Genomic DNA, 10,995 nt, shown 5'->3' on the forward strand with positions numbered 1-10,995 from the left:
GCGGGAAGGCGGCATACTGATTCACTGCTTGGTCATACGCAGCTTCAGTATCCACATTGTAAAGAGGGAAGTTGGAAGGCGGAATGCCTTGTTCAACAAACCCTAGACCAAGCAAGAAGCCAGCCTTTTCCCCATCCTCATGAGAAGCGTTGAGGGCTGCGCTCATCGCATCGTCATATGATGTGTTCGTGAACACCCGATGCACAACCTAAAAAACAGAAGTATATCAAAACTCTTCTAAGGAAAAGCGTAAAGAAATTGTGAAACTGCGCATACCTGAGACAACGCTTCTCGAAGAAGCCATTCCTTGGTAACCAGAGCCTCCTGGAGGGCAGCTTGAGCTTCATTACGGGCGCGTTCGACTTCGTTCTTTGTAAGGTTGGCAAGCAACACATCTTTGGCTGCAGCCTCTTCGACGCCCTTTAGCTTACGCTCAGTGTGGTCAAGCACCCCCCTCTGGTCCAAGATCTCTTGGAGCTTCTTGGCATCTTCCATGGCCAAGGCATCATGAGCCTGCTGGAGCCTCTCTAATTTGGCTTTAAGTTCCTCATTCTCGATGCGTAGAGGCTCAGCAGCAGCTTCAGCCTTGGTGGCCCTCTCGGTTGCGTTCCGTGCAGTTTCCTTAGCCAACCGAAGCTGTTCATTAACAGCTTGGGCGGCCTTGGAACGGGCCTCGAGACGAGCCTGAAATTCAACCTCAAGGGCCTTAAAGGCCTTCTCCTTCTCCGCAGCAACGGCGGAGAGCCTCCTGTTCTCCTCCCGGACAGCCCACGCCTGAGCTACTTCTTGGATACGAGCTGCCTTTAACTTGTCGTTTTCACGACAAAGCAGCTAGACGCGCGGCTGCATCCGGGCTACGAGAATGCGGAGCTCATTTGTCAACCTACCCTCCTGGTAGCTTGACATTGCTTCCCCCAGCACCCCACTTGGGGCGGCGTGGCGCGCCCACTCGACGCATTCCACAGGCGTCCGAAGGGTTGTTCCTCGGCGGATGTTCCATCGTGGAACATACACTTCATTGGAATCCGACACTGCAAAAGCAAAAAGCAGTTAGGAAAAGATGATAAAAAAAAATATAAAATAAAATGATAAAAGGCCAAAATAACCCTACGCACCTGTAGGGTTGACGACAGGCCTGTAGCCGCCAAACCCATCACCCGAACCTAGAGGTCAGGCTGATGGGAAGGAGGCAGAGATTGGCTTGACGCCCCAACCCCGGACATACCTGAAGGACCGGCCGTAGTCGCCGGCGCCGGAGGAGGCATAGCGGAGGCCGCCGTGGTAGAAACCAACGGAGGTGAACTCACAACCGCGGCCGCGGCTGTGGAAGAATCCACAGAAACACTCACCGCCGGCTCAGTGAAGGAATCAGTGAATATGGCACTGACAGCCGGCGGAGACGTCGTCACAGTTGGAACAGTTGGCTCAACCGGGTGAGCAACTGAACCAACAACTGAAGCAGGCGCAGTTGCCTGGGTCATCGCCTCAGGTAGGTTGACCAAACCTACCGTCATGGGTCCGGAGGTGCTCCTCCCCGCTCCACCCTGGAATGCGGTAGCATCCACGCCTGCACAAAGAAGATATATAAGTATAATGGCGGAAAGTTATGCAGTTAAGATAAAGGAAGTATACTTACGGGTCCTTTTGAGCTTGAAGGTGCGAACGGGCTGGGACGAACCCGATGGAGCCGGCCTCTTCGTACCGGTCACCGTCGTTGTCCTGGGCTGCTCGGAGGTGACAGCCGTTTCAACCTCCAGAGCAGTGGTCTCAACACCACCTGGGTTCCCCGCCGCCTCTTCACTCTCGGTCTCCGACTCAGACCGGTTCACCTGGTCGGCAGTGGAGGCTACCTTCGCCTTGCCCTTCCCGCCAGCAGCCTTCTTCTTCCGCGCAAGAAAAGGACCATCTGCGGATTCCTCATCATAAGATGACAAGATTAGAGGAATTCCAGCAGAGGTTTCAGCATTCAGAGGGCGAGGGTTAAATAGTCTTTTACCTAGCCGCGTGGCGCTCAGTATTTCGTGGCCTGGCGGGTAGGCCTCCACAAACCGATCCGCAGTCTGCGCAAGGATGGGCAACTCGTTCTCGTCAAGAGTACGAGTACCCAACCGAGCGGGACCGTCAGCTTCCCACGGATGCAGGAGGGACTGCAGGTCATTTCCCTCTGAAATAAAAAGAAAAACAGTTAGAAAAAACCTTAAATCAACAAAGAAGACGGAGCATACCGTAAGGGATAAAGTTCAAACCGTATTCAAGTACGATGGGAATCTGTGGCGCATCCGCCCCAGCATCCTTCCACACCCTGCTCATACCGAGCATCACCATCCCGGACTCCGGAAAGCGGTAAACCGGAGTCTGGATCCGGGAAATCTTGGAGAACCATTCCGCCTCCTGGTAGTTGGAGGCGTGAAGGCTGGGGAGAGCTCTCCCGTTCTTAAATGTCATCGCTATAGGGACGACACGGGCAGAGATGTAAAAGAACTCCCGCTTCCAAGACCGAAGACTGCGCTCGGTAGCGCAGATCTTCAAACCCTTGATCCGGGTGACCAGGGTGTACCAGCCTTGGATGCACCTCCAGGAGTAGAAAGTCATCAGGCGGTCGACGTGGGGATCCACGCCAAGAATGAGCCACACCCACTCAAAATGGCGGATCTTGGCGATCGCCATTGGGTGTACCTCGGTCAGGTGCACACCGTGTCTATCCAGAACACGGTATACAAACTTCGTCAACGGGAACCTAAGATTCCCATAGACGAAGAAGGCGGCATATACCCCTATTTTGCCCTTGGGGGCATCGTACACCGTCTGGTGTGGCTCCGGAAACTCAGGCTCGAACGGCTCGAGCATGAACTTCCGGACGATGTACCGGTAAAGCTCGATGGGAAGAGCACACTGGCATTCACCAGCAGTGCTCTTATCGTCCTTATCGGACGTAGACGTCGGGTTCTCGAGATACAAGTCAGACTCCTCGACGGTAGCTTCTGGATCATGAGTAGACGACATGTTTTGGAAGTAAAGAACGATTTCAGGAGAATGCTCGACAGAAAGTTAGAGTATCGCCGGAAATCGCTTAGAAGAAGAAGAAAGAAGAGAAAGTGTGGATTACCGTGAACCCTCTCCCCCTTTATATACTCATCGCAATGAATGCGATGAATTTAATGCGGAGGAGAGAGAAAAGAGCTGGTGCAATGAAACTATGCACGTGGAAAAAGCAAGCTGGCAACAGCTGTTGACGGGACGCGCGCCGTAAAATCCGCACCCACGCGCCCGAAAAATCGCGCCCACGCGCCTGAAAAAGCGTATGGAATGACCATATACTGTCACGTCGCCATAATTTCCTGCACGTCCTGACACTGTCAGAAGAAACCGTCGGACGACGTTTCAACAGTTTGAATTGTTCTTATCCTTTCACCAACTCTTCGAATTTCAAAAAGATTCAAAAGTAAGCGGGACTATACCCCTTACCTTGGCAACCAAGTAACTATAAGACAGGTGCGAGTACAGTGTCAAGGCAAAACCCTTCACATACTTAGCACCCGCAGGGAATGGACGCCAAGAATACCTTGGAAGTAAGATAACTATAAGACGAGTGCGGGTACAGTGTCAAGGCGAAACCCTTCACATACCTAGCACTCGCAGGGAATTGAAACCAAGAAGGATCTTCTGGGCCATGCTTGCGGAAAGGGAAATAACATCCCCGCATAGCGGGAACGTTGAGAACTAGATTGTTTGAAGCTCCAGGATGGAATTGGTTCTTTAACATAATTGATCACTATGTTTAAAACTACCAAAACCTCGTGGAGAATCTACACAAGTGAAACTCAACGCTCCTGACTTGCGAGGAGGTTACACACCTACCTGCATCATACCCAAAGATCAAGCAGAAAAGTCGGGAATTTCTGCACGTGACATTAGGGAAACCGCGGGAAGAATCCCCACGGACAACCTTAAAACTGAATCCTTTTCAAAACCCCTTGCTTAAGTCCAAAGTTCACCTCACTTATTAACAATTCATGAGAAGAACATTGGACTGGGGGGACTTGAAGAGGTAGGTCCCAGCAGAGCCCAGTTGGACCCGCAAGACTCACCTTGAAGAGGGACGTCTGCGCAAGGACCAACTGGTTCCGCAGGACCCACCATGCTCAGAGATGAAGACCTTACGCGCAGTACGCCAGCTGTTTCCGCAGGGAAAGCCTCCCAATGGTGAAGTACCCCGCCTGTCCCCGCAGCTGCGGATACAAGCCATCAGGGAAGGTTACCCGCACTAATAGCAAGGCTACACGCACAAGGCACTAACTCTCAATAATTCAGTGTCACCTGAAGGAATAAGCAAGGCGGGAATACTCCCGCCCAAATGAGCCAGTCCGTATGCTTCTGGAAGATCTTTTGTACTATACCTGCCAAGGTATGGACAAAATAGACAAGATCTGACCAAAGCAGCCCATGAACCAATCACAGGGTGACAACTCACCGACAACAGTACGAGGAGGAGCATGCTCTAGTACTGTTTGTCACTATTAGCCGCTGCCTACTCACCAATCCTTGTCGTGGCACGCACATAGCCTGCAGTTGGTGGAAAGGGAACAGTACACAGCCGGCCTTGTCACTATCAGCCGCTGCCTACCCACCAACCAGCATGGCACGTGCGTAGCCCATAGTTGGTAGAACAGGAATATTATACAGCTGGCTGTACCTGCTTGGAAACCTACCTTCGGCTATAAATACTCCAACACCTTGGAACGGTATCATCATCTTGTATCTTACCTTCACTAGCTATTTCTCTCAATATACACTTATATTCAGAGCAATCTAGTCTGATTCTCACGCCGGAGGGTGGTCACAAGGAGGAACCCCCCCTTCTCAGTGACGAGCTCACGGTGTCTGTTTTGCAGGTCATCTGAAGAACATCCTTCTTTGCCGGACCAAACCCTCGTGGGAAACACTACTTAACCCCCAGATTATCCATAATCTGCCCGGGGTCACTTAGTGTTTCTTAAGAGGCGTGACAAATCAAGTGTTTTAGAATCATATATATTAAAAACGTACTTAAATGTGTGATTTCCTACCAATTTTGCATATCCTTTACACTACTGAAAATGTGCGCAAAGAATGCCTGCACTTCTTGCTATCCCAATCTTCAAAAGTTCGATCCACTCCCTGTGACTCATGGAAGGCCAAACAATATTCTATTATCATAAGTACAGAGAGTGGCTCTCAGGGTATACAAAGACATTACAAGACGCTTACAAGTTCATAACACATAAGCTCTATTAGACTATTACCATGTTGAAATGTCCATTAAAAATAATTTTGACACTAATATCAAATATAAGATTTCTTAACAACTTTCAATTAGTTTAACAAAGTCTCATTTTAAAAATAATTTTAGTAAGTTTAACCAAATGTTATGAAGATGATAGAGACATCACCCACTTACCATCTTAGCACAATTCAATCAATTCACCGTAGTGGCTTCTTAGCTTTATGGTTTTTTTGGACCCATGGTGTTAGCGAGTGTAGAGCAGAGAGTTTTAGGCTTCATGAGTTTTTATAAACATGCTGTTATCATAATACGACCCCACCATTTCAACACACTTCAATCAATTCACCGTTACCCCCCCCCCCTCGGGTGACGCCAATATTCTCCCCCATCTCACACCAACAGACTAAGGGGCTGTTTGTTTACATCTGAATGGAACCATTCAGATGTAAAGATATGACTGATTCAGACTGTTTGATTTCAAACAGAAAAACATCTGAATGGTTAAAATTAAGTCTAAATCATTAAGAGTTATTGTTATTGCTGAATAGAACAGTGGCTTAGATCATAATATCATAATGAACCAAAAGTCCTGGCACCTACCCAAATAGGCTAGTTTTGTGAAGGCCACCCTCGTTTCAACCAATTTAACTATTTAATTCATATTTTGAAAATTCATTGAACTCCATTCTCCACTGCAACTTTATCCCCAAAACCCCCTTTTCCTCTTTACTCACCAAATCCGCCATGGACGACCTTCAAGCAACCTACAAAGAAGATCAAGATCAAGACGAAGATAATAATATTAATAATAACAACAACACAACCCACATTCAACCCGACATGTCGGATCCACAACCCGAACCCATCACTGTCACCACCATGGACGAAACCCTAACCATCCCAACCACGACATCAACAACCTCGGAAACTCCCGACACAGACTCCGGCAACCCTATTCCCTCCGAAGAACTCTCCGACGACATCGAACCAAACCCTAAAAACTCACCCAATTTCACCAAAATCATATCCTCAGACGACGATATTGAAATGGAAGATAACCATAACGAACAACCCCCATCCAAGAAGCTTAAAAACATCACCTCAATCGAAGAATCCTCAATTCAAGCCGTCGAATCGACACCCGTCACACCGATGCCACCGCCCACTGAAAAACCGAGCGGAAAGAAGTCAACCAACAGCTTGAAGAAGAAGAAAACCAAAGGAAACAATGTATGGACCAAACCCACTTCCCGAAAGGGCAAAAAACGCACAAAAAGCACCACCGCCCAACCCGAAGACTCGGTTTTGATCACCCCAATTCATCGGTACCCGGATAAAACCGACGACACTCCCGATATGACCATTTGTCTATCGAAGGTGTACAAGGCGGAGAAAGTTGAGTTAAATGAGGACCGGTTGAGTGCGGGGAGTTGTAAAGGGTATAGAATGGTTCGGGCGACTCGAGGCGTGACGGATGGAGCGTGGTATTACGAAATTAAGGTTGTGAATTTAGGGGAATCGGGGCATACGAGACTCGGGTGGTCGACGGAAAAGGGGGATTTGCAGGCGCCGGTTGGGTATGATGGGAATAGTTACGGGTACCGGGATGTTGACGGGAGTAAGGTGCATAAGGCTTTAAGGGAGAAGTATGGGGAAGAAGGGTATGCCGAAGGTGATGTGATCGGGTTTTATATTAATCTGCCTGATGGGAATTTGTATGCTCCGAAGGCGCCACAGTTGGTTTTGTATAAGGGGCAGAAGTATGCTTATGCTACCGATGCGAAAGAAGACCCGCCGAAAGTTGTTCCAGGTTTGTTGCTAGTTGTGTGACTTGACTGTTTATTTGTTTGTTTATTAATGATACATGTTTAGTGTATAGAAACTATTGTGACACATTTTGTAACATACAAAACTATCGAATAAGGTTCGTGAACGTTAGGATCATTATAATTTAAACGCAGACGTGTTACTTAAGTACTTAACTAATCCATCTATGTATAAAGTTTAAAGCTTTTTACTTTGGTTGTGAAGGTGAACTAACATTGTATATTAAACTAGGTTTTTTCATGTTTTCAAGATGATTGAAACTTAATGTAAACGCACAGTCACACATGTAAGCTACTGTTTGTTTAGTACGATTTCGATCATTGTGTGGCTTACATATGAATTTCTACAAATGTGAACTAAGATTGTGTTTTCGACTAAGTTTATCATATTTGACACAACGAGTTAGTTACTTCTCTGGTTGCCACATTAGTTGAATTTAAAGCGAATAAGTATTATTCTTTATTACGATTATTCTGATTTATATATTATTATTGTTGTGCAGGAAGTGAAATATGCTTTTTCAAAAATGGAATATGTCAAGGGTCTGCTTTTAAGGACCTCCACGGTGGGCGTTATTACCCCGCTGCTTCAATGTATACGCTACCTCATCAGAGTAACTGTGTTGTAAAGTTCAACTTCGGTCCTGATTTTGAAGCCTTTCCACAGGACTTTGGTCAACGCTCGATCCCCAAACCGATGATTGAAGTTCCATATCATGGCTTTGATGGCACTGTTCAAAATGGTGTGTCCAATGTAAAGCAATAGGCAATAACAATAACCACCAAGTTTACAATTGGGGTTCATTTGAGTTTCATTTTAGTTGTAGTGTCGTTTCTTTTATTGGTGTATGATTAGCAATTTTTTGAACTGCAGACTTACATAACTCAATTTAATTGACCTTTCATTTGCTGTGATGTTTTTGACTTTTCAAATGCTGGTTCTTAATTCTTTTTGTGCAATGTTCATTTAGATAGTTCTAACTTTATTTATTTTATATATATATGTCATTTTTATTGTAATCTGACTGGGCAACACGGCTTCTCGCATTAGTCTTTGTGATAAAGGTCGTTTTCTTATTGCAGGAAATCCTTCGGGTCCGACTAGATTGTGCCCTATGCTGAAAGTGGTTCAAGAGAATGAATCTTGACAAGACATCTAAACTGAAGTAGATGAAGTGTCAATTGATCCTTAAGCAAGAGTTTCAGGTTGGTTACTTTAATCAATGGAAAAGATCTGTATAAAAGGTACACAATCTTGTATCCTTCATTATCGTCTTCTCCTGGTGACGGACTTTTAAGGGGTGCAACTAGCTCTATGTTAGCTCTGTGCATGTATTATCCCTTATATAATTAAATCTAAGTCAATGTTCTAAGATATGTCATCTTATTAGGCCCATATGTCTGCCTTTGTGTGTTGATGGAAGCTTGAAATGTCGGTTTTGGATATCATGTTGGGTTGGTTAAATTGAGTTAATGGTTAGTTTTTAGTTAATGGGTTGATGAAATCCGAGGGACTTTTAAGTTTTAGGACTTCGTTTCGAAGGGATTGCTTGGCTCTTAAGTTATCAACCATTCACAACATGGCAAGATTTACAAATCTTGGAATGGTTTTTTATGGTTTAGGAAAAGAGCAACTTGTTTTGCAACTCTTTTGCCCAAACATTAGTGTGACTTTGAGATTGTGGTAACCAAGAGGTGTTAAGGTATGCGTTTAATCTTTACCTTAGATAATACATGCTATGAAATTCACTGAACAAGAAAGGGCTATTTGAAGAACATTTTACACGGTGTGAGATAGGGAAATAGTCAATGTGATAAGTGCTGTAATAATAGAGACTAGTCAGCGCCTAGTCGACAATTAATCGTTGGTCGGCCGGTGACTTAATAGTTTTTGGGTCATCGGCCAAAAGATCGGTAGTCGGACCTTGTCGAGTTGTCGGACTTTTTATTCGGCTTTCATTCAGCTGATTTTCGAAATTTACGGCAGTTTCCGGCCAATTTCTGGCGGCTCCAGCAGTTTTTGGCCAATTTCTGTCGATTCCATATCATATATGCATAAAAATTGTGTGTGCATGTAAAATTACATCTAAAATGTTTGTGTATATAAAAAATACATATAAAAGTGTGTATATATATTTATGTATATATAAATTATATATAAAATGTATGTATATATATAGAAAATTGAAAATTATATGTAAAAACTTCCAATCCGATTAATTCTGACTAATCTCGATTAATCGCTAGTCCCCACCCCACAACCCGACTTGCGAGTTCTACAACACTGAATGGGATTATTGAACCTCATCGTTAGGAGTCTTGAAAACCTCAAACTTGTGCTTGAAATTCAACATTAACATGTATACATGCACTTACACGTATACACATAAGACATTTGCAAACACACACATGAACATGTATCATGTGTATGCTAAAGACTCCTATTAAAGGTTAGTTAGCTAATTTAGTAACTTATATTTTTTTTAATCTTCACTTGAACGTTTGTGAGAACATGATATATGATAGGAGCTCTTGGATATGCCAGATTAAGGTTATGTACTTGTAGGGGAATGTATAGATCTGCTTAGTTTTGTTCTGGGGTCTTGAAGTATAACTTGTACACACAGAAAACTAGACAAGTGTGTGCGTGTATATTAATATATAATTGTGCTTTTTTGAAAAAAAAAGTATGTGTGCATGCATCAGTTTACACATGTTTATCTATGTAGATATACATACTTACCTTGTACACAGAGAGAGCTAGACATTAGACAAGCACTTCTATATACACACACAAATATGCTCGTGCACACACACACATACTAACATACGACAACCATGTATGTATACATGTAGGTGTGTATATATAGATTTATACAGGGAAGGGTTCTGATAAGAACTAAAATATCGGTAACAAGCATAAGAGCTACATGAATTTGATATTTTCATACACATTAAACCAATTCACAATTATGCATCTTCACTGAAGTGTTTACTATTTTTTTGAAACTTTGTTCATTGGAAGTCTTTCAGAAATTCACATTTTCATTTTTGTGCATCTTGATGCCCAAAAGCAATGCTGAGAATTTATTTGTCTCGAATGCTTAAAAACATTACAAACGCTTCAATAAAGATATAAAAGTGTGAATTGATGACTTGTATGAGTCAAGTAACAATATTTGGTTGCTCTTGCCAATTTTATTTCTTAATTGAGCAACTCAGACACATGTAGATGCATATGAACCTATCAGGCTATCATAGATGTATATCTGTTTATATGTATAACAATTACCTATTTGTGTACACATTACATTAGTATACCTATTTGTTATGTGTACATATACATTAATTTAGCCGTATATATACGCACCTATAGCCATCAATATATATGGGTGTCCACCTATATGTATACGTACTATGCTCGGATATATCATGTATGTGGTATATTTTGTAAAAACGGTGTGCTTTTTGCGGTTTGCGGCTAGCGTCTCGGCATCCTCAGTGTGTTCCTTGCTTTTTATGTATTGTATATATTCAGGATAATCTTGCTTCTTATAGTCTAGTTTACGCATAAACAGATGGATAGTTTGTTTGGGGACGGGTATGTCAACTTTTAAAGAATAGTGCGTGAATACTAGAAGCGAGTGTTTCAATCTATTTACTTATAAACGAGTCGATTTGACTTTTGTTTATGTGAAACTTATTGTCACACCCCGACTTAGGGCCTAGGCGTGTGACCACAAGTTGGTACCTGTTTTGTAAATATATAAGAGTTTATGGGTTAATTTTAGCGGAAGACTTTAGGTTGAATATAATATTAATTTACATTGAAAATTTACTCGGGAATTTAATACCCGAGTATTGGTTTACAAAAGATATGTTTTCATATTACAAGGATTTTATATC

At 43.6% G+C, this 10,995-nt stretch overlaps 1 protein-coding gene across 1 annotated transcript; it reads left to right on the forward strand.

Annotated features, from left to right (window-relative positions):
- Positions 1–5,897: 5,897 nt before the first annotated feature.
- On the forward strand, positions 5,898–8,976 carry LOC143555068 (protein TRAUCO-like). Its single transcript, XM_077044700.1, has 3 exons — positions 5,898–7,073; positions 7,593–7,832; positions 8,173–8,976. Exons 1-3 carry the CDS (start codon positions 6,008–6,010, stop codon positions 8,235–8,237), a joined length of 1,371 nt encoding a protein of 456 aa, XP_076900815.1. The 5' UTR covers positions 5,898–6,007; the 3' UTR covers positions 8,238–8,976.
- The last annotated feature ends 2,019 nt before the right edge of the window (positions 8,977–10,995 follow it).

The sequence above is a fragment of the Bidens hawaiensis genome, unplaced genomic scaffold (assembly GCF_021521415.1).
Source record: "Bidens hawaiensis isolate Kalapana, Puna unplaced genomic scaffold, B.hawaiensis_p1.1 tig00017951_1, whole genome shotgun sequence".
NCBI lineage: Eukaryota > Viridiplantae > Streptophyta > Magnoliopsida > Asterales > Asteraceae > Bidens > Bidens hawaiensis.

What these genes read in the sequence shown, in the direction of transcription:
- LOC143555068 (XM_077044700.1), top strand. Translation starts at nt 6,008, where the DNA reads ATGGACGACCTTCAAGCAACCTACAAAGAAGATCAAGATCAAGACGAA. An exon ending in CCCGCCGAAAGTTGTTCCAG is followed by an intron (nt 7,074 to 7,592) that starts GTTTGTTGCTAG and finishes ATTGTTGTGCAG; the next exon opens with GAAGTGAAATATGCTTTTTC. An exon ending in TGATGGCACTGTTCAAAATG is followed by an intron (nt 7,833 to 8,172) that starts GTGTGTCCAATG and finishes TTCTTATTGCAG; the next exon opens with GAAATCCTTCGGGTCCGACT.